A 23,037-nucleotide genomic window follows, 5' to 3' on the forward strand; every position below is an offset into this window, starting at 1 on the left:
TTTGATTTATTTTGACAAACAAATTTTATGAAATTGATTTGGATTTTGAATTTGATTGTTCTGGATTAAAGCATTCTAAGATTTATAAGTGTTTTCAAGTTTATATTTTGGTTTTAAGAACCGGAAAAAGATTGAAGCATGAACAAGAAAATGCCACCAGCAACAGAGACGTTCAGAGATTCAAAGTCACCTGCCATGGGAATGCTCACAAGCTCGCATACTTTCCGTGACTGCTCAGACAAACCGTTCCCTTCGCTACCTAAAATCAAGCATAAAGGCTTCTCTGCTACAGATTGAGCAAACTCTACGGAAAGTTTGGAGACAAGTTTCGGTTTCTGAGTACTCGTCGCTGGATGACCGGCTAATAGCTTCATCTGGAACTCATGTTCTAGAACCTTAAGATGGTTCCAATTGCCGGAAACTATAGGTAGCTGAAACGAGGCACCTCGGCTTGCTCGAAGAGCTTTGTCGTTAAACGGATCACAACAACCGGGAAGCAGAAATGCACCATCCTATCAAAAACATTAACCAGATAATGATGATCCTCTCATTAGAAATTTATCTAAAACGCAACTGCTAATGAATCGAGAAGAAAGGCTGATCATATATACCCAATGAAAAGCCATAGCCGATCTGATTAATGTGCCAAGGTTCCCCGGATCCTGCAACAACATCGAAAGACAAATATTACCAATCCAAATTGCCTTCCTTGATCAAGACATGATCACTAAACTAAGCGTCAAGATTTTGTTCCCCAAACAATCCAGCAAAAGCTCATAAGGATAAGAAGTTGCGGTTAAACCTGTATGCTATCGAGAACAAGAACTCGGTGAGCAGAAGAAGGGAACCATTTATTGCAATCTGTTATGATATCTTTATCATCTTTAAGATCAATAAAGCTGCTAGGGATTCTCATCAAGGCAATGGCTTCAACAGATTCAGTAGATTGCACTCCAGAGAGTTTCTTCATCACTAAAGAACTTACTCGAACAATTCGGATACTTAGACTCTCTAATCCTTGTGGAATCTGAGCTTCCTCATGAAGAAGTAGACACTCAATTTCACTTGTGATTCCTTGCTTATTCATTTGAAACATACATACTTCCCTGTGAACAATGCCTTAAAGTTATCTCCTTGAAACTCAATTTCACATGAAAAAAAAAAAAGAAAAAGGAAACTACTTTACACAATTCTCTCAGTAGCAATGACGAAATAGAGAGTAAAAGATCACTAATACATACCTGATTGGGATAGCTCCGACGACAAGAACAGAGCCATGAGCGTGGCGATAAGAGGAGCTTTGGCGGAGCTTCAAGCAGTGTTTGACAAAAGGGTTTGTAGTGCTGGTGATGGAATTTACATGAGACGGCAACGAAACTCTAGTCGCCGGAGATTTATCTGAACTGTTGACAAGGAGATCATCGGAAGGGTTTATCTGAATCTGGGTTCTCGGTAATTGAGCTGATGAAGATCGAAGCTTTGAAACAGAGGCTTTGATTTCAAATGGGAGACGTGGTGACACAGATTGCGAAGCGAAAGCACATCCGCAATGCATTGCACTTCTGCAACTAATCCGATTTCTCTTCTTTCGCCGGTGAAGCTAACGCGGAGAAGATGATGACTAGAGAAGAATTTCATATTATGTAGAAAGGCCCAATAACAGGCCCAATAACAGGCCCATTAAGTGGTTTTAACGGTTAATCCTCTTCGTCATTCTCTCTGTTTGCTCTCTGTTTCTATCTTCCCCTTCTTCTTCATCTATGAATCTGCAAATTTGGTTCTTTCAGTCACTGAACTCGTCTTACAAATGCAGAGTAACATAGAAACCACTCCAAGTGATCACTGTTTGCGACTAAATTTGTGATGTACTTAACGGAGAAACCAGTTCTTCTGGAATTGATCAGCCGATGTAGCTCTCTTCGCGTTTTCAAACAGATACAGACTCAATTGATATCTCGTGATATTCTTCGTGATGAATTATTCATCAACAAAGTCGTGACCTTTCTGGGTAAATCCGCAGATTTCGCAACTTACAGCTCTGTAATTCTCCACAGTATCCGTTCTGTGTTGAGCTCTTTCTCATACAACACGCTTTTATCAAGCTACGCAGTCTGTGATAAACCAAGAATGACGATTTTTGTTTACAGAGTATTTGTGAGTAATGGGTTTTCACCGGATATGTTCACGTTTCCTCCAGTTTTCAAGGCTTGTGGGAAGTTTTCAGGGATCAGAGAAGGGAAACAGATTCATGGAACTGTCACGAAAATGGGTTTTTATGATGATATCTATGTGCAAAACTCGCTTGTTCATTTTTATGGTGTGTGTGGAGAATCAAGGAATGCATGTAAAGTGTTCGATCAAATGCCTGTGAGAGATGTAGTTTCGTGGACTGGTATCATAACTGGTTTCACGAGGACTGGTTTGTATAAGGAAGCTTTGGATACGTTTTCGAAGATGGATGTTGAGCCTAATTTGGCTACGTATGTTTGTGCGTTGGTATCGAGTGGGCGGGTTGGGTGTTTAAGTTTAGGGAAAGGAATCCATGGATTGATCTTAAAAAGGGCATCTTTGATTAGCTTGGAGACTGGTAATGCTCTTATAGATATGTATGTGAAATGTGAGCAATTGTCTGATGCGATGACAGTCTTTGGTGAATTGCAAAAGAAAGATAAAGTTTCTTGGAATAGTATGATTAGTGGGTTGGTTCATTGTGAAAGATCTAACGAGGCGATTGAATTGTTTTCTATGATGCAAACGTCTTCGGGTATAAAACCAGATGGGCATATACTTACAAGTGTTCTCTCTGCGTGTGCTAGCTTAGGAGCTGTGGATTATGGAAGATGGGTTCATGAGTATGTTTTAAGCGCTGGAATCAAATGGGATACGCATATTGGAACTGCGATTGTTGATATGTATGCAAAATGTGGCTACATCGAAACAGCTTTAAAGATTTTCAACGGAATTAGAAGAAAGAATGTGTTTACTTGGAATGCTCTGTTAGGTGGTTTAGCTATCCATGGACATGGACATGAATCCCTTAGATACTTCGAAGAAATGGTTAAGCTCGGTTTTAAGCCGAACCTGGTAACTTTTCTTGCGATTTTAAACGCTTGTTGCCACACAGGTTTAGTCGATGAAGGAAGAAGATATTTCCATAAAATGAAAACTAGAGAATACAATCTATCTCCTAAGCTAGAGCATTATGGATGCTTGATTGATTTGTTTTGTAGAGCTGGATTGTTAGATGAAGCATTGGAACTCATCAAAGCAATGCCGGTTAAACCGGATGTACGAATATGTGGAGCTGTTCTTAGTGCTTGTAAGAGTAGAGGGACATTAATGGAGCTTCCTAAAGAGATATTAGATAGTTTCTTAGAGATGGAGTTTGAAGATAGTGGTGTTTATGTGTTACTGTCTAATATCTTTGCTGCTAATAGAAGATGGGATGATGTTTCGAGAATCAGGAGGTTGATGAAAGTAAAAGGTATCTCGAAGGTTCCAGGATCAAGTTCTATAGAGAAGTTCATGACTTTAGACCAATGATGATGGATGTATGATGTATGTATGACATGATCATCATATATGAGAATGTCTCACATACCATAAGAGAGTTCATGAGTTTCTCACATGTCTCTGCCTAAAGCTGAACTTGTCCTCTTCTACTTCACGTTCCTCTCGCTTCTTCACCTTATTATATGTATATAATATTACAATTATAATGCCTATGCAGTTACACAGAAATTAAGAATGATTAGATTTAAAAGTTCATTTTTTCTCTTGGAAATTAAACTATTTATTATGCTAAAAATTACAAGAAAGGGAAAATTATTACTAGTTTTTTCAGCTATAGCTGCTGCATGCTAGCTACAATATTAGAGAATAGAGACTAATAATAGTAAATGATAATGGTAATTAGAGCAGAGCATTATTATTAACATTATGGTACCAATTTCCCAAATTACCCTCACCATCACCATTATCTTCATGATTGCCACTTGTTGTTCCTCCTCCTGTGGCGGATCTATCGAAAACCCAATCCGTCGTCGCCGTCGAAGGAGGAATCAACTCTACGTTCTGAAACATATCCGGTTTCTGGTTAACCGGAAGAGAATCTTGGAGAAACATGGAAGTGACGAGTCTTTGTTGCTGAAGCTTCTGGTGCAAATCTTGGTTAAAAGAACTCAAAGACTCGATAGAAGAAGATGCAAGGTTATAATTAGGATCCAACGGAAACATGTAGCCGGAGAATCCACCGGAACTCCTCATCATCATCGCCGTCGAAGGATGGTTTCTTACAAGTTCGTGAGACGACGATGACGTCACGTTCGAGAACAAATGAGGAGAAGAGATGACGTGGAGGCTACAAGGCTTGTTCTTGTTTCGAGTGGAGCCACCGATGGGGACGTTACGGAGGGCGCCGCCACGTGTCCAGTACCGGCGACAGTTCTTGCAGTAGTGACGTGGCTGAGACAAGCTGTAGTTGTTGTAGTAACAGAATTTGGTGTTCACTGAATCACATCTCGGACACTTGAGTACCGGCTGCGTCGCCGGAGATGGTTCTTTGTTGTTGATCTGACGTGGTGGCTTCGCCGTCGTCTTGATCCTCCGTGGTTTAAAGCCGGTGGTGTTGCTCTGATGGGATGACGTCATCATGAATTATATACCCTTTTTTTGTTTCTTAAGGATATGGGGCAAGAGAGGAGAGATTGGTTCTTGTGGTTTCCATGAATCTTCGTATGTATATATATGAACTAATGAACACAATGACGTATATAAAAGTGTATTTACATATATATTATATGTACATGCATGCTTATTGTTTACTATGTATATATTAATATATATATTAATATATATATTAATATATATATTAATATATATATATATATGCAAACCAAATGTGTCTAAACAGGTGTATAATCTAATATAAAATAGAGTTTTCCAAGTTCTCTATTATAAAATGGCTACAATTACAGAATTACTTGCGAGTGTTTTAAATAGTTGAAAATTTCACCAATTCTGAGTATCTAAATTACATAGTTCTAAAATTTTAAACTGATATGTGATTTTGAAATATAAAAAACAGTAACATATATTATATATAGTTCAATGTGGGTAAACTCATTTGGTCGAGAAAAGATTAATGCCTTCAAAATCATGTTCCTAAGCAAAAAATCTCTTATATATATTACTATGTAATACGATGTAATATAATATCCAGACAAGATAGGATCGACCTAGGGAAGAGAGAGAGAGAAGTGTGGTAAAAGGTACGAGGTAAAGAAAGAGAAGCCATATCAAGGAATGGAGTGCTTTCGCATTGGGAACAAACTCGAACTTCACTGTCTCCTCTCTTGTTGGAAGAAACGCAATACAAATCGTACGGTTTCATTTATTATCCTCTTTGACTTTTCACTTCCATTGCTCCATCATCGAATATGAAGATAGATAATTCTTAAACATTAGAGCAACCACAGTGGCATATTTTTTTGTGGGGTGTGAGGATTAAAAAATTCGAAAATAAGCAAACAGTGGCTGAGAATGTTGCATTCGGGTGTTACATAAGACTCGGGTGTTACGGCCACGTGGCGCGTTATGAGTGGAGAATCATTTATCTTCTCTCTATCTCTCTCTTCTCTCTCTCTTTTATTTTTTTTGGTTGGACTTCTCTCTCTTTTATTATAACAATATAAATTTATTAACACTTATACCCACACATATGCCACTGTGAGTGGTCTTAGCATGATAATTTAATATCAGGTTGATAACTCTCACCTAATGATAAACTGATTTTTTCACAGTGTAAATTGATTTTTATTCTTTCATCTTTAAATTTTGGTATTTAACAGTGTTATTTATTCAAACCTTAGATACTAATATATAACTCTTGGCTTACCCCCAAAATCTTATCATAATATATACTATTCATTTATTGGATTAAAGCATACCACATAAATATAGTTATATAAACTATGTATTCTTTAATTAAGTTATATAAAACCAGAAAATTTAGCATACCACATGTATATAGTTATACAACCTCATCAAGAAACAACACGGAAACTTATTACGAAAAACCAAACAAGTAAACACGATTTGAGGAAATTTAATGCTTAAGAGTTATAAATTAGGATTAGGCTTCAATGTGTTGGCAACATCAATCACAAAGCGGTACCTAACGTCGGCCTTCTCTAGCCGTTCCATGGCGGTGTTGACATAATCCGCAGAGATAAGCTCAATATCCGCGGTGATGTTGTGTTTCCCGGCCATATCTATCATTTCCTGAGTCTCTTTTATCCCTCCTATCATACTTCCCATTACCATCTTCCTCTCTATATATACACAATAAGTCAATAACATAACCACACACACACCAAAAAAAAAAAAAAACACAATTTCAATGTTATTTTCACGCCTCATTGACTAAACACTCCAATTTAGCACAAGTCATATATATATGGATTTGTTACTACAAATATAGCTTACCAAATATGAGAGGCATGACCGGTAGCTCGAGTGGCTTCTCCGGAGCACCAACCATAACAAGTTTTCCCTTATGCTTCAGCAAACCGAGCAATGGAAGAAGCGAATGAGTCGCAGATACGGTATCAATAATACCATCCATAGTCCCCATTGCATCCTTAATCTGTTTCGGGTCACGGCTCACCAAGAAAGCATCCGCACCAAGCCGATTAATCGCCTCGTCTCTCTTTCTCTCCGAAGTACTAATAACCGTAACCTTAGTACCCATAGCCTTGGCAAATTTAACTCCTACATGACCTAAACCTCCTAATCCTACCACACCAATGTGCATACCGGGTTTGTCGAGCCCGTGATACTTCATAGGGGAATAGACCGTGATCCCGGCACAAAGGAGAGGCGCGGCAGCGTCCAAGGGGAGATTGTCGGGAATACGGATGATGAAACCTTCGTCGCAAACCATGTGGTCGGAGTAACCACCGTATGTTATGGTGTCGTCGTAGTACTTGAATCCGTACGTTTGGATCGATTTTGGACAGTAGTTTTCCATACCTTCGGTGCAGCTGTCACATGACCCGCATGAGCTGACCAAGCACCCGACTCCAACTTTTTCTCCGGTTTTGAATTTAGTCACTTTGGCTCCGACTTCAGTCACCACTCCCACGATCTCATGCCTGAAAAACATTCGGATTTAATATCAGCATTAGAGGAGAAAATAATTCCCTTGGGATTAATCAAAATAATCAAACCGGACATAGTTAGATTTAACTTCAACTAAAATAAGAATAAACATGAATTAAATGTGACGGATTAGGACAGAGTAGAGATAAACATTACTCAGGCCCAAGCCCACTCCGGTTTGAGCCTTGATAATTAATAACATGATTTTTTTGTTAAAAAAAAAACATGAGCCAGACGAAGCTTATCGTGGATCTTCTTTTTTTTTTTTTTTTTGCTAAAAAGCTTACCCATGCATTTTTGGGTTTAGTATATAGGTTTTTCTTTTTTTTTTTTTCAAGTAGTATCAGACCGGACTTGAGTATAATTTTCGCAATTTTCACTTTTTTTTTTTTTTTATAACTTAGGTGTCCGGTCCCACCGAAGTGGCCCGACTAGCGTAGTGTCCAAGCGGAACTGACGTGGTCCTGGAAACCTGCAGCCGCTATGTGAATTCCGCAGTGGCCAGGAATCAAACTCAGGTGACGGTACCCCCAGCTGGAGGTCCTTTACCACTAAGAGACAACTTCTGGTTAAGAAAATATTTAATAGGATACATGTCTTACCCTGGGACAAGAGGATAAGTAGACATTCCCCATTCGTTCTTGACCATATGCAAATCAGAGTGACAAATTCCACAGAATAACACTTTGAACCTCACATCCTTTTCTCCTGTTTCCCTACACATTAATCCCACCACAACTTAGGTTCAATTCATTGAAACAAAATCGATAAAGATTATAAAAACAATTTTAAAACCTTCTAGTGAAACGGAAAGGAGACAGAACTCCGGAATTGTCTTTCGCGGCTAGCCCGAACGCCTCTTTCTGAAGAACCTTTCCCATAATCGATCAAACAATGAGAGAAATGGATTCACAAGTAAGTGTCTGATTTGATTTTTTTTTGTTTAAATGTCACTTATTAATAAATGAGAAGTTTGAGATAATAAGGAGGAGTGACAAAGGCCTTAATATAGGAGAGGATTGTGGAACCGACGTGAGCGGGTGCAATTAGGTCCATGCACTTACGTTCACAAGAGTTTCTTTTTCTTTTTCTGTTTTTTCTTTTGGTTTTTTTTTGTTTTTTGTTTTTTCGTTAAAAGTATTTTGAAGACTTTCACGAGAGTTCCTCACCGACCGTTCATTTCTTCCTTGTTTAGTTTCTTGCTTTTTTGGTGTTATTTTTTTTTCTTTTCAATTACTAAAATCAAATGCAAAAAAAAAAAAAAAACATGTTTCATGTATTCAGTTTTAAAATTGTCACGGAACATGAATAGTATATCAAACTTAAACAGCGACGACCAACACTTGAAGCCTAATCATTTGTGTTAATATTATCATTTATATAAATCAAACCAAAAGATTTTTAGAAATCGAAAGTATAATCTTAGGTATTTGATGGTGCTACGGATTTGGTGGGCACCTACGGAAAATGTTTATTAGATCAAATATATGTTTTATTTTATTATGAAAAGTCGAACTTGTCTTCTAATTGTATTAGATGTGACATAATTATATACTAACGATTATGAAAATAATAAAATTTTAATTTAAATATACAATATTTTTTGGTCTAAGAATTTAAATATACAATATACAACACATACATATATTAAATTTCAACAATTTTTTTTAAAAATACTATATTTCAACAATAATTTTCAATCGTTATCTCTGCGCATATAATCATATATTTGGTTAGCACATTGAAAATCAATATACAAGGACCTTGTGCAACCACATAGTCATTTTGTTTTCGTGGACCACGAAATTAACGTTGTTAAAATACTGACAATTAGTCAGTGTGTACTGACCATTTTGAACTTTGCTCAACTCAACCATATATGTATCTGTTCACGTGGTCCATATTTTTCCATTCGGAAACTCAATTCAGTTCCGTCCACGTAACGAATTCCATAATAAAAATGTGTTTACATTGCTAAAAATCGGAATCATTGAAAATTTTCTAAGATACATGCACTTTGTCTAAAAAAAACTAGTTTTGATTTAATCAGTCCTACGAAATCTGACCAATAAATATCTTCGTAGTTTCTAGTCATCCATTTTTTTTTTTTCCCAAGAGTGTGTTATTATTGAACAAACCAAAAGTTGGTTACAATGTCTAAAAGGCCACGCTGATTTTGCAGAACTAAAAGAGTGAAGCCCAACAAGGGCCTACCAAAATTACATCGAAAGCAAAAGGAGTTTTAATTTTTGGACTCTATCGAAATCACGAGTCATCTTGAGATTACAACTGCAACGCGTGTTGATGAGTCATCAGAAGGTTACCGACATCAATCTCCGTCGCCGACGAGCACCGAATCCGGTGAGGAAAGCCTCGTCGAAACATCGCACGAAGAATCCTTGTTTACCACCGAATTTGATCTGAACAGAGCTCAATATAAAAAAACGACAAAAGGGTATCGTAATATGCTTCGGAATATTCTTCAATCCTTTGGAAAAGATGTAATAATCACTTGAGAACTATTTCCTGCAAATCAAGGTTTCTAAAGACACAAGTCGGAGACATTAATCTTAAGCAAACATCACCTAAAGACTAATTACCAACTCAGATCCATAGAATTATTAAAAGAAAACAAAAAGGAACCTAAAAGCAATCGGTATACAACCGATCGACGGCGAGGAAGGATAAAAGCCAGCCAAAACCGCTTATGGAAGCCGGATTTGCCGGACAAAAACCGGCTATCTCCTCTAACGGAGTTGGAGGATACCGGGCAAAAGCCCAAGTCACTTGGGACGGCTAAACGTCGGACAAACATCCGATCGGCAAAAGGAAAAGTGTTTCTCTCTCTAAAGGATATGGGAGAGAGAAGAGAGAGAAAACCTCATCTTTTCCTTCTAGTCATCCATTTACCATAGTGTTCTCGTTAATTTCTCCTGACGGTCAAACATCACTGCTTCTATCATTCATACTCAACACATTTCAACCTATTCATTTTAATTAAAGTGTCTAATATATTATATATATATATATATATATATATATATATATATATATATATTATTGCAATCTTACAATATGGCCAATTAGAATCTTCAATCCGAGTAAATTTTAATTAAACTTCCCCAAAATCTAATCATATATATAGCTTATTAAATACAATATTCAAGTTTATTGAATTGATAAAGTACATGCATTGGTAGTACTACTCAAAAAGTCGTCAGCAAACAACATCAACCAAACAAGCAAAAAACATGAAAAAAGCTTTGGGGAAATTCAATTCTTTAGCTTTCTAATTAAGAAGTTGGCTTCATTGTATTGGCAACATCAATCACAAATCGGTACTTAACATCAGCCTTTGCAAGTCGTTCCATGGCGGTGTTGACATAATCCGCAGAGATGAGCTCAATATCCGCCGTGATGTTGTGTTTTCCAGCCAAGTCCACCATCTCTTGCGTCTCCTTTATACCTCCTACCATACTTCCCACCACCGTCTTCCGCCCTATATGTATACAACCACACACACAAAAAAAACATGTTCTCAACGTTTATCGACTTGACTCTTCAAATGTGGTTAGATTTGTGATAAAATAATTTAGCGACGGATATTAAATCACTATATTTAATTATCGATTGAAAGTATACGGATTTGTTACTATAACCGATTTCTTCGAAACTATCGATATACTGTATAACGCAAATTTGTTGGCTATATCGTTTGATAATGTTTAAAGATGACTGGCGAATAGGTTCATACCAAAGATGAGAGGCATAACAGGGAGCTCGAGCGGTTCCGCTGGTGCACCAACCATAACAAGTTTTCCCTTATTTTTAAGCAAACCAAGCAGCGGAAGAAGCGGATGGGTTGCAGATACGGTATCAATTATACCATCCATAGTCCCCACTGCATCCTCCATTTGTTTCGGGTCACGGCTCACCAAGAAGGCATCCGCACCAAGCCGATTAACGGCCTCGTCTCTCTTACGCTCTGAAGTACTAATAACCGTAACTTTAGTACCCATAGCCTTAGCAAATTTCACTGCTACATGACCCAAACCGCCTAGTCCCACCACACCAATGTGCATACCGGGCTTGTCGAGCCCGTGATACTTCATCGGGGAGTAGACCGTGACCCCGGCACAGAGTAGTGGTGCGGCACCGTCTAATGGGAGATTTTCAGGAATACGGATGATGAAATCCTCAGCACACACCATGTGGTCGGAGTAACCACCATGGGTCATGGTATCGTCATAATCTTTGGCTCCGGATGTCAGGACCATCTTTGGACAGTAGTTCTCTTCGCCATCGCTGCAGCTGTCACATGACCGGCATGAGCCAGCCATATAGCCAACTCCGACTTTGTCTCCAGCGTTGTATTTGGTCACTTTGGCTCCAACTTCAGTCACCACCCCAACAATCTCATGCCTGAAACAATTGAATTCCGATTAAATGTCATCACTTAAATTAACATGTCTCATTAAAAAAAAAAAAAAAAACATGTCTCATTAGCCTTTGATACTATTTAATATAATAATAATAATCACGTTTGCTAGCATTGATAGTTTATTTTAAAACAAAATATGTTATTTTTGAGTATATATAGAAAATTTGTCTCACCCAGGGACAAGAGGATAAGTAGTAAATCCCCATTCGTTTTTGGCCATACTCAGATCAGTGTGGCAAATTCCACAGAACAAGACTTTGAACCTCACATCCTTTTCTCCCGTCTCCCTATATACATTTATATCATCATTAGAACAAAAACAGCTTATCGGATCATAGCAAACAAAATCGATAGATATTAATTAATATTCGTTTTTTTTTTTTGAATTTAATGTTAAATTATATTCAAGAAAAAAATAAACGTTTCTACATTTTCATGCAAACTTTAAATATGAAAAACTTCTAACAAGGGTCTAATTAATATTCGTTTTAAAAAACATTGAAACCTTCTAGAGAAACTGAAAGGCGAAAGAATTCCAGATTCGTCTTTCACGGCCAATCCAAACGCCTTCTTCTCAAGAACCTTTCCCATATGGATAAACAATAAGCGAATGGGATTGAGAGATGAGAAGTGTAGAGATAATAATGAGAGGAAAGATGTCGAATTTTATACAGGAAAGGTCTGTCTGTGGAACCGATCGATATGTGAATGAGGACAATTACGTACTCATTAATTTACAAGGACCATATTCACTACGTCCACGTGAATCGATGGTCCCTAATGGTTACTCGATCTGGTAGTAGTGTGATGGCTTGAGTCATCATGCTCATATCAACCAACCTATTTGATAATGATGTGTTCATCAATAATGCAATTGGTTATTCTGCTGATTTAAAGCTATGGTTGTAGTGCAGTAAACGTCATTTCTCTTAATTTAACAACTTTTTCCTCATTTATATTTAATAAATAATGCGAGTTATCCTCCCTAAACATGCGATAACTCAAATCTCAGCCAAACAGAAACTGATTCTGTAATTTATTGCCAAAGACAAGATTTTGCAATTTTCTGCATGAAAAAAAAAACATTCTATTTTTTTGGTGAATACAATTTTACATTCATACAAAAAAAAAAAACATTATATAGTGTTCATGCTAAAACATCATTTATCCAACAATTTCCCGTTTAAAACAAATTTTGAAGTTATGCAATTTTTTTCGAAGAAAATGATTAAAAAACATTTCACCAAAAAAAGAAGTTATAGAATTTCTTGCCACAAAAGCAGTTCCTGTCAAATTTCAGTTAACAACTTTTTTTTTGAAAAAAAAATGGAAATATTTGGAAATAATGCGTTCGAAATATTGAAAGCGTAACTCATTTAAGTACATTTCTATTACGAATCATATTGGATATGGCCCATCAGTTACAATTATTGTAGGAAGAGAATTATGTATATCTAATTTTTACAGCAAAATTTTAAAGATCCATCCACACAACATAATTAGTTAAGTCCACACAACATAACATATACGTTCATATTTAAAACGTGTTCAATCGACCCCACATGGATACGTTCGGTTGATACATTTAGTTAAGTCCACCCAATATAACATAAGATACGTTCGGTTGATACAAGCCAATTTCATCAATGCCTCTTCCAAACAAAAAAACTCTGAATTTGAAAATTCATAGCTTTTGGAAATGTAAGTCATTTTCGTTCGAAACATATTCACTCGAATTACATTTATTTGATTATACTCCATTTATATAAAACAGACTATTATATCCTTAAGTTTCGTGGGACTGAAATCCAGAGACGATTTTGAATACGTATATAGATAGAAGATCGACTTTAATTAAGATCGAGTAGCAGCCAATGTGTTAGCAATGTCGATGACAAATCGATATCTAACATCCCCTTTTGCCAGTCTATCTATGGCGGTGTTCACATAATCCATGGATATGATCTCAATTTCTGCTTTTATGCCATGCTCAGCCGCAAAATCAATCATCTCTTGTGTCTCTTTCATTCCTCCAATACCACTTCCCGCTATCGATTTCCGTCCTGTCGCATCATGGTTTCATCATACTCGATAGTCTAGATGTGAAAGGCTGAATAAATTAACTAATATAACGTTCTATTACTTAAGCGTTATATATGCATACCCAATATTAAGGAAAATGCAGATATATCAAATGGCTTCTCCGTTGCCCCGAGTAGAACAAGTTTACCGTTGGATTTGAGTAGTCCAATTAAAGGTGAAATCGAATGCGATGCAGAAACTGTATCAATTATGCCATCCATAGTTCCCGTTGCGGCCTAACATAAATTTGAAATCTGATAACAATTTTTACGTTTTATATGCATAATATATGGTTTAAGATTACCTTCATTTGGTCTTCATCAGTACTAACCAAGAATCCATCAGCTCCAAGAGTTTCAAGAGCATCCTTAGATTTCCCAGTGGTCGAACTAATCACCGTGACTTTAGTCCCAAATGCTTTAGCAAATCTCACCCCAATGTGTCCAAGACCACCTAGCCCCACGATTCCGATATGTTTATCCGGTCCGGCCAATCCGAAGTACTTCATAGGACTGTACATCGAGATGCCTATATGTTACGTTAGACACGTTAAATTAATTAAAATAATTCAATAATAAATTGTATATATATTTTTAAAGTATAACCATATATGATTTAAATTACCTGCACAAAGCAAAGGTGCGGCTGAAGCTAGAGGCAATGTGTGTGGAATTTTGACGGCATAACGTTCATCAACGACGATGTGGTCGGAGTATCCACCGTAATTAATTGTTCCGTCATGGTGAACTCCGTTATAGGTCGCGACTGCTTTGGTGCAGTAGTTCTCTTGATCTTCACGGCAACTTTGGCAAGTGCGGCATGAATCTATTATGCATCCCACACCGACTTTGTCTCCAAGATTGAATTTACTTACTTTGCTCCCTATCTCACTCACTTCTCCAACTATCTCGTGACTGTACTAAAAACAACCCCATGTTTATATATTTCTTACATTAATCTGGAAATGTAACTAGCAATAATAACAAAATAAAATTTATAATTAATGTTTATCGTGTCTTTATTTATATCAAAAATATTTAAAAGCTTTTAGACAGTTGAAATTAAAACAATATAAAAAGAGTGACCCATGTATTTAGTTTGTGTTGCACTTAAATATCTTCATTGTTCATAACGTTCAATTTTGATATGTGTGTGTGTGGATTTACTTATAATAAAGTTACTAAATGAATTTAACAAAAGAAAAAAAATGTCATCACTATATGAGAAATCATTTGTCACAACAGGAAAAGAGAGGGTAGAAGCTAGTAATAGTCAACTTTAAGTGATGATGGTAACAATGGAGGTGAGTGCTCATTTTTTTGCAAAACTTATTTCAGAGTAATAATTAATTTATCTGCCTAAAATGTTTTTATTCAAATATATTTAATTTAGCCGAAAGAAAAGAACTAAAAGTAAGTGCTCCACTATAAACAGTGGACAAACAAGAACTTGCCACATTTACTTCCACTCAATTATATTTTGATCTCTTATAATTAAGCATTTTACCAACCAAATCCAATATTTTTAATATTTCCTGAAACATACATGTTAAGTTCATTTCACCTATAATAAACCAATATAATAATCCTTGTGTATTTAAATCACCATAAGCAAAATTTCGGTTTTTTCGGATCAAAATTTACATTGTTTATAATTGTAATGTGAATGAAAACTAGTCGTCTTAACATCAAATAAAAAACAAAATTTACTGGGACTATAATCTAACCGACACAGTGATAATAATTTTTTTAACATAACTGAAAATTTTACGAAAATAATGTTATTTAAAAAAAAAAAAAATTGCGTACCCAGGAACCAAAGGGTAAGTAGAGGAATGCCATTCGTTCTTGAGACAATGGAGATCACTATGACATATTCCACAATATAACACCTTCACTCTCACTTCCTCCTCTCCTGTTTTCCTGCACATTGCACATACCATCACCATCATCATGATTATGATTATCATCATGGCTACAATAATCATCGATCCATCATGTAACACCATCATCGTTACCTTCTAGAAAAGACAAAGGGAGAGAGATGGCCTGAGGAGTCTCTTGCGGCCCATCCAAACGCCTCTACGCTCTGTTCTTTCTCTCCTGACAATCTCTCCATCTCTCACTCTTTTTATTTCTTTATTTTCGAACAATTAAGCGACCTAGACTACCTTTCTTTTTATATAGAAGCGAGAATAGAAATGGATCTAAACGTTGCCGTTTCGTGTGAGAAATATCGTTGACTTTAGGTCTCTCATACGATACCAATCAACAGTTGACTTTCATATATGTATTTTTTTCTCAACATATTTAACATAAAAATATTACTTATTATGTTTATATACTAACAAATATCATCATCATGCATGGTGAATGTTGTAATATTTGATATAGTTATATGCTTTACATATCATTTTTGGCATTTGAGTTTTTATATATAAAAAAACTCTTAAAAATATTAAGAACTTGATGACATTAACGAAGAATTAGTTCTACATTAATAACAAAAGAAAAACTATAATTGGATGTACAAGTAACAAATTTAACAATTGTAAAACAGATTTTTTTAATTATAATTTGGACTTTGACTACTAAAAGAAAATAATTCCTCCTATCGACACTTACACATTATTTATACATATTTAGTTTATCAAACACCGGAAGGACCTTCCAAACGAAGATAATCATACATTACACCTGAAAAAGAATCAGAGTTCCGACCATGAGTAAGAAAAATAGTATTATTACCAACCCTAAGTAACTTTCCATGAACATCGATATTGTACAATTTGTACAACCCATGAATCCCATGCCTGGCGATCGCGTTATCCCGACCTATTAGCCCAGTTATGAATAGGGGTTTGGAATTAGCTTGGTTGACCCAAACCACTAGATCAGTAGTTGTGGCTGCAGCCAAAGCTATTCGAAGTGTGTAGATTCTAGTTTGAATCACTGCTTTTAAATTAAACTTAATTTGCCATGTTGTTGCTTTATATGTCCCATTTCCAGCTTTCCTATAGATTAAAAAACATATAGTTTTTGTATTGACTGATATCAGTGATTTATACAACAACATTTTGAATCATCAAAAATTAAATTTTATTACCTGTTGACATGGGCATAGAACCAGTCTTTTTTAAAGTCACTTACTCTAGTAGTAAAAATAAGATCTTTTCGAGGATACAAAACACTGTAACGATCCCATAGACCATATTGTCTAAATCTGTATTATTACATAAATTAAATAAAACACCATTTAGTATATTAAAATAAAAGTATATTGTAAACAATATTTAATTACATGCTTATTCTGTTACCTGTCTTGAGGATTTGAGTAATTTAGATAGAGTTTGGTCAAAAGGGTTGGGTCCGGATCTGGGATATAGAATTCTGCGGCGGTTCGGTCTGGTTCTCCGATCTCCCACAGAGTCGGACCATTTCTCGGTGGCTCGTACACTATGCGTCCTACGTCTATCACCCTACCTATCGGCCAAACCAAACACATACATGAATTATAGGCACCACAATACTTAGGCCTATTAATGGGCCTTATCACATCTTCAGTTGTGGCATATAACAGTTATAACGCCCTTAATGCGTCTCTAGTTGGATCAACGTGGGTCAGCACTAAACACACATTTCACGTTGTGTATACTAAAGGGATGTGAGATAAATGAAATAAACGTACCTGGTGTGATGGTAATGTCACGCTCATATTTGTAGTCACCGATAAACCCAGAAACCCATGCGTAGAGACTATACTTCCCTGGTCTAACATTCGCTATTGTGAACATCCCTACTTTGTCTGCTCGTGTCCAAAATTGATATCCCTTTGTCCAGATTTTATTGTAAAAGATTATTAAAAGCCGTTAGTTTAGTCCATTTGACAGACACTGACCATTAGTTTAGTACCTTGTTTTCGGTTTGCCATGAACCAGCTTCACCAGGTAAGGCTAATCCCACAAAAGCAAATTTCCCAAATAAGTTCGTTTCGCTTTTGTTGTATCTACAAAACTCACAATTACTCAAAAATTCATAAATTGTAAGCTGTGTAACCAAGAAAATCGTTCTAAGAAAAATCTTAGATTTGTTTACCTCTCCATGACAAAGATTCGACCCTTGACGATTCCTCTTTGGTGATGAAGAGGGTAATCTACTGACTTCACGAAATCATAAGGCCAACTTTGGACCTCGGAAACCATCTATATATACAATTGTTTAAACATTTTAATTAATCATGATGATATAAATCGAATGAAATACTGGTGTGTCATTGATACGGTAACGAGACCTGTCGTTTAGCATCGGTCCAGAGAAGATTACGAGAAGAGGCAGAATTGAGATAAACAAAGACAGGGCCAAACATCTTCCTCCATGGCTCCTTGCTTTTATAAATTGTGTTAATATCTACTCCCGCGTAATGTACACTTGTAAACATCTAGAAAAACACAATATTCTTAAAATCGGACAAAAGATTAAAACAGATATACATTTCGACTCAATGAATCAATAATACATATAGAACTAATCGTACCATGCAGATCATCCAAAAGTGAATATCTATAAAGATACTAGTGTGTCTAAAAACGAACAGGAAATTGGACATACATACTTCTTGAATCAGTATAACACTGGATCAAGTTAGTCGAACCATATATCACTTTTTTTTTTTTTTTTGTAATTTTAAACTAATGTAACAATTTACAATGAAAAATAGAAATTGAGTTTTTTTTTTCTTAACTCACTGAAAGAATGGTGGGTCCCACATGAGAAGTGAGATCTTGTTTGATGGGCCCACATGAACGAAACTCATCGCTGGGAGTAATCATCCAAAACCCAACACGTTGGTCCGCCGATATCCAACCGTGTACTTTGTTGTCTTTGTTTTCCATCGAGTACATGTACTTATCGTCTACCTGCGTTAGTAAATCATTCAGGGTTGTCTTATTTGTATAGCCGGTGTTATTCAAGGTTCGTGTACAAATTTTTTTAAAGAGACTTTATATAGAATAGTATATTGGGAAAAATGTCATTTAAATCATCACTTGGCCATTTTCGTTGGTTTAAAGCATGAACTCTGGACCTGGTGATTTAAATCCTCAATTTGATGTGAACCTGGTGATTTAAATCTTCAATTTTATGTTGACTTTCAATGTAATCATGAATTCTCGTTGACTAAGCCAATTGAAGTACATCGTTAACTGTCTAAACAGAACAATCAAACGAAGAGGAAGATGAAAATCATGTTGGTGTAAAAAAAAAATTATGTGATGGTTTCGAAGTGCCAGTTATGCGATGACATCGTCTTATTGATCCGTTTAACCAGTTAGCGATGTGCCTCAATTGGCTTTGTCAATGAGAATTCATGATTAAAATGAAAATCAACATAAAATTAAGAATTTAAATCACCATGTCTAGAGTTCATGATTTAAACCAACGAAAATGGTAAACTGATGATTTAAATGACATTTTTCTCAATAGTATATGCCCGAAATGTCTAAATTTTGTGGATTTGTTTATATATATACCTGCCCTTTAAGTATATGATTTTGGGGATTTATCAAATGAACAGCTTCTTTGTAAGCCAATGGACTAGCACGACCAGTTTTGATATCTCGATCTGTTGCAGAAGGCATAATTTTCTGCCGACCATCAGATATAGCCATGTAATCGAATCTGCAACACACAAAAAAATGATTTTTTTCTTTTCTTTTCAGTCACATCAATTTTAGCATAAAAATATAATTAAACAAGGGTTACTTTGTTGTGTTAAGCTTGAAGACGATTCTGGTTTGGTCCATGTTCACGTCGGGCCAACCTTTTAATCTCTCTAACACAGCGTACATGTAGACTCCGGACACACCACTTCGAATGATATATCTTTAAAGAGAACAATTTCAGTTATGATTTATCTAAATATATCTAACTTCTCATAATAAAAAACAAGAAAAACTCTCTAGTAACATACTATTTTTTTCTAATACAAATTGACATACCTTTTGTCTACGTTTAATGGGGCTCCCGAGGTATGTTGAGAGATATTCCATGTTCTCGAAAAAGAAATTTCGACATGCTCACTTGTTTGATTTACAATATTGAATTTTTCTCCTACTAAACTGTTGAAACATTATAGAGATATGAAATACATAGAAAACATGTATAATACGTATGGTTATGAACATAAATATACGAAGAGAGATTCGACAACTCACAAATCGGTTAGTGACTTTTGTCCTGGTTTATACCATACTACGTCCCAATACCTATATAATGATGATGATGATTATTTTATATTAGACGAAACATTTTAAATATTTTTTTATTAGAATGTCCCACATTATTTGGGATTAAGATCTTTGGGTAGTATATAAAGGATGTGGCAATCTTTAACTCTTGAGCTATGTTTTGGGTTAAATTAGGCCACATTCCTAATATGGTATCAGAGCCCAAAATTGACCCAACAAGCAAATTCTCACACAAATGGTTTCCCACTTATGTGGTCTATTTAAGTGGCATGTCTTGTTGTATTTCCAAGTTGTTTGGCTTGGGCTGTTCCCGTTGGACCGTTTCCCACCCACATCTCGAGGAGGCCTATTAGAATGTCCCACATTGTTTGGGATTAAGATTTTTGGGTAGTATATAAAAAATGTGTCAATCCTTAACTCTTGAGTTAGCTTTTGGGTTAAGTTAGACCACGTTCCTAATATTTTTCCAAAAGCTAAATAAGTTAAGATATTTAAATGTATCGTACCCGCGATTCTCAATTTGGTCGTTCAACACATTGTTAAAGCCATTGTACTTGATTCCAGTTATTAAGCCTGCTGGACTCGAGAAGCTAACTTGGATGATACCGTTATCAACGACCACCTTAAACACCATGCAAAAACTAAATATCAAATCTTATATACATAACAATTTTTGGTACCTTATAGTAGAATCATTGAAACAAAGATTCAGAAGATTAAATAGACGTTTCAATCGTACTTGGTTATGACCAACTTTCCTAAGCGTAACCGGGGGAGATTGTTTTTGTCCCGGTTTTGTGACGTTTAAATTGTTTCTGTAATAAGAAGATTTACAATTAAAAAAACCAAAAAAAAGATTTACAAGTTTACAATTAAACGAAAATTAAAAAAATTAACGTGAATATGTATATATGTTGTTTAGATTCAACCGTGGATTATACCAAAGGGGAAATAAATCTAAGCACTTTAACATTAGAATTTTGAAAATTGAAATAAATTAAGAAAACAAGATTGAGTCATTTTGACCTATTCCAAAAACATAAAATCTACCAAACAAAAACCAAATACACAAGTTTTGTCCCTCAAAAAGAGAAAACAAAAGAAAGATCACAAGTCTTGTGATAATATTACTGAGTTTCAATAATCTAGTATTTATAATATTGTAGAACCTGTTTCAGTGAAAAGACATAGAATTAAGTTACAAGAAAGCATACAGTGACGTTGTGGAACGAACACCTTGAAGAAGGAAAATCAGAACGAAAACCTGAGTCATGACCCGACCCACCTTCACTCCCGGAGATCCGTTTTCCAATTCCTTGTCCATTTTACTAAACCTCAGACAAAGAAATCAGAAGAAGAGATAATATTTTCAACAACAACAAAAAGAAAAAAGAAAAAAAAGAAGACCAAGACAATATTTTTTGTACCCATTTGAGACAAATTGTCTAAAGACCTTAGCTATTAATTTGGTCAACCTATTGTATAAAATTGTAACCAGCGAAGAATTAGTATGGTAGATCTGTACGATAATGTCTAAATCTCTTTATACATTTAATATTTTTACAAATAAATCTTATATATGTAAACACGTACGTTGACTTAGAAAATTTAACCATATTTCTTCTCGTTGTTGGGTTCTATTGCAGCTTTTGATTCCTCGGAGAAGAAGGAGAGCTCTCTCCAGTGAAGAAATTTGTATCTCTCCTACAATATTTTTACTGATTTTCTCAATTTACCATATAATTAATATAGATTATAATCTCTAATTAACAAAAAAGAGAGATCACAATCTCTTATAAATCAGATCCAAAGGCGGTGAGATGTATTTATATTTATATTTGTGGTAACATGCACGATAGAAATGAAAATAAAAATCAATCCTCAAAATGTCCTTTTAATTTTGTGAAATAGATCTAGGGTAAGTTAAGAAACTAGGTACAGGTAATCTTACTTCCAAAACTTTCCTTCCATCTTTTCATAAAAACATATAGATCTTTTTATAATTAACTTCTGGATGAGTTCATGCCCAAGTGTACGTGCTTCACTAATTTTCCTTTTACTTTTTGAAATTAAAACATTAGTTAGTTATAACATAATTATACGACCTGATTCTGAATTTTACGTGGTTTTAATATAAATTGTTTGGTCAGAATTCACATGGTTTACGTAATCAAGTTATCAACACAAATGTATCACATTTTTATTCTATTTTTTATATAGTAGAAACTATGATTAAACACAACAAAATCAACCATGTTATACATACATACAATTTAGACGGATCGATAAAAAAATCTCATTAAGAATAAACTTGAAGAGCGAGAAAATAACAAAAACAAGAAATTGAAAAATAAAACTCGAAATTGGAGAAAGCAGTCGTCAAGAGACTACGTACGTAATAACTAACTCCGATCCGTCTCAAAATCGTAACAGTTTATCCTTCGATCAATGATAATCAACATTGTTCATCAAAAACAGTCTATTCTCATGTTCCTCTGAAAGCAAACCCAACCCAACTCCAAGGTAGTTCTGTATTTTTCCAGAAGATGCAGTGTATATATATATGATATCATGTCTTATTCTTTTCTTACAATAAAATTATAAGAATTTAATATAATGCTATCATGTCTTATTCTTATAGCTTTGTGTTCTAAATAGACACTGTAGAAAAACATATTGGTAATAGACCAATAGCATTTGTCAACCCTGAAAGAGGAATCAAATTTCAAAACCCTGAACACATTAATTCCCAAATGCATTAAATCTAAGATGGGTTACTTAGCTAAAAAAAAAAAAAAAAGTTAAGAGCCAAAATTTATAAATTTAATCCTAAAAATTCTTAAGAACCAAAATTAAGAGACCATTGATAATGGTAGGATCATGTGTTCAGGGTTTTGAAATTTGATTCCTCTTCTATGAGAATAATTGATACAATTAAGAGGTCTTCGGGAGATTTCAAAAGATCTTTTCATGAATTATTGCTTTCCATTAAAAGAGTGCTCACTAAATAATTTTTTTATTGTTTCAATGAATTATGATTGTGATATTTTAAGAAGTGATGATGTTTTATAACGAGAAAATTTTCATATTTTAGATATAGGATTTTTTC

At 35.2% G+C, this 23,037-nt stretch overlaps 7 protein-coding genes across 8 annotated transcripts; 1 reads left to right on the top strand and 6 right to left on the bottom strand.

Moving 5' to 3' along the window:
• Nucleotides 1–23: 23 nt before the first annotated feature.
• LOC9302992 (uncharacterized tRNA/rRNA methyltransferase YsgA) lies at nt 24–1,683 on the bottom strand. Its single transcript, XM_002868905.2, has 4 exons — nt 1,242–1,683; nt 803–1,106; nt 612–662; nt 24–512 (listed from the first exon to the last, which is right to left on the bottom strand). Exons 1-4 carry the CDS (start codon nt 1,553–1,555, stop codon nt 114–116), a joined length of 1,068 nt encoding a protein of 355 aa, XP_002868951.1. The 5' UTR covers nt 1,556–1,683; the 3' UTR covers nt 24–113.
• A 44-nt stretch (nt 1,684–1,727) lies between these two features.
• On the top strand, nt 1,728–3,628 carry LOC9305023 (pentatricopeptide repeat-containing protein At4g38010). Its single transcript, XM_002866874.2, has one exon. It carries the CDS (start codon nt 1,864–1,866, stop codon nt 3,541–3,543), a length of 1,680 nt encoding a protein of 559 aa, XP_002866920.1. The 5' UTR covers nt 1,728–1,863; the 3' UTR covers nt 3,544–3,628.
• A 123-nt stretch (nt 3,629–3,751) lies between these two features.
• On the bottom strand, nt 3,752–4,726 carry LOC9302993 (dof zinc finger protein DOF4.7). The gene has a single exon (XM_021018929.1). It carries the CDS (start codon nt 4,651–4,653, stop codon nt 3,913–3,915), a length of 741 nt encoding a protein of 246 aa, XP_020874588.1. The 5' UTR covers nt 4,654–4,726; the 3' UTR covers nt 3,752–3,912.
• Nucleotides 4,727–5,990: 1,264 nt separating this feature from the next.
• LOC9305024 (cinnamyl alcohol dehydrogenase 8) lies at nt 5,991–8,144 on the bottom strand. The gene is made up of 4 exons (XM_002868907.2): nt 7,957–8,144; nt 7,764–7,877; nt 6,487–7,154; nt 5,991–6,332 (listed from the first exon to the last, which is right to left on the bottom strand). Exons 1-4 carry the CDS (start codon nt 8,040–8,042, stop codon nt 6,121–6,123), a joined length of 1,080 nt encoding a protein of 359 aa, XP_002868953.1. The 5' UTR covers nt 8,043–8,144; the 3' UTR covers nt 5,991–6,120.
• A 2,130-nt stretch (nt 8,145–10,274) lies between these two features.
• Nucleotides 10,275–12,419, bottom strand: LOC9305026 (cinnamyl alcohol dehydrogenase 7). The gene is made up of 4 exons (XM_002868909.2): nt 12,108–12,419; nt 11,776–11,889; nt 10,916–11,583; nt 10,275–10,660 (listed from the first exon to the last, which is right to left on the bottom strand). Exons 1-4 carry the CDS (start codon nt 12,191–12,193, stop codon nt 10,455–10,457), a joined length of 1,074 nt encoding a protein of 357 aa, XP_002868955.1. The 5' UTR covers nt 12,194–12,419; the 3' UTR covers nt 10,275–10,454.
• An 840-nt stretch (nt 12,420–13,259) lies between these two features.
• LOC9305027 (probable cinnamyl alcohol dehydrogenase 6) lies at nt 13,260–16,033 on the bottom strand. 2 transcript variants are annotated; one of them, XM_002868910.2, is made up of 6 exons: nt 15,702–16,026; nt 15,493–15,606; nt 14,309–14,598; nt 13,989–14,212; nt 13,767–13,920; nt 13,260–13,665 (listed from the first exon to the last, which is right to left on the bottom strand). In XM_002868910.2, the coding sequence occupies exons 1-6, from the start codon at nt 15,800–15,802 to the stop codon at nt 13,457–13,459; spliced, it is 1,092 nt and encodes a 363-aa protein (XP_002868956.1). In that variant the 5' UTR covers nt 15,803–16,026; the 3' UTR covers nt 13,260–13,456. The 2 variants fall into 2 exon arrangements, with proteins under 2 accessions (XP_002868956.1, XP_020872684.1); XM_021017025.1 differs by lacking the exon at nt 13,260–13,665 and having other exon boundaries at nt 13,772–13,883; nt 15,702–16,033.
• A 182-nt stretch (nt 16,034–16,215) lies between these two features.
• On the bottom strand, nt 16,216–22,658 carry LOC9305028 (rhamnogalacturonate lyase). Its single transcript, XM_021017024.1, has 16 exons — nt 21,522–22,658; nt 21,143–21,256; nt 20,668–20,743; nt 20,435–20,550; nt 19,896–19,946; nt 19,680–19,799; nt 19,444–19,563; nt 19,212–19,359; nt 18,429–18,599; nt 17,975–18,121; nt 17,779–17,885; nt 17,596–17,689; nt 17,372–17,513; nt 17,001–17,166; nt 16,790–16,906; nt 16,216–16,697 (listed from the first exon to the last, which is right to left on the bottom strand). The coding sequence occupies exons 1-16, from the start codon at nt 21,542–21,544 to the stop codon at nt 16,334–16,336; spliced, it is 2,076 nt and encodes a 691-aa protein (XP_020872683.1). The 5' UTR covers nt 21,545–22,658; the 3' UTR covers nt 16,216–16,333.
• Nucleotides 22,659–23,037: the final 379 nt, after the last annotated feature.

This window comes from Arabidopsis lyrata, assembly GCF_000004255.2.
Source record: "Arabidopsis lyrata subsp. lyrata unplaced genomic scaffold ARALYscaffold_7, whole genome shotgun sequence".
In the NCBI taxonomy this organism is placed as follows: domain Eukaryota; kingdom Viridiplantae; phylum Streptophyta; class Magnoliopsida; order Brassicales; family Brassicaceae; genus Arabidopsis; species Arabidopsis lyrata.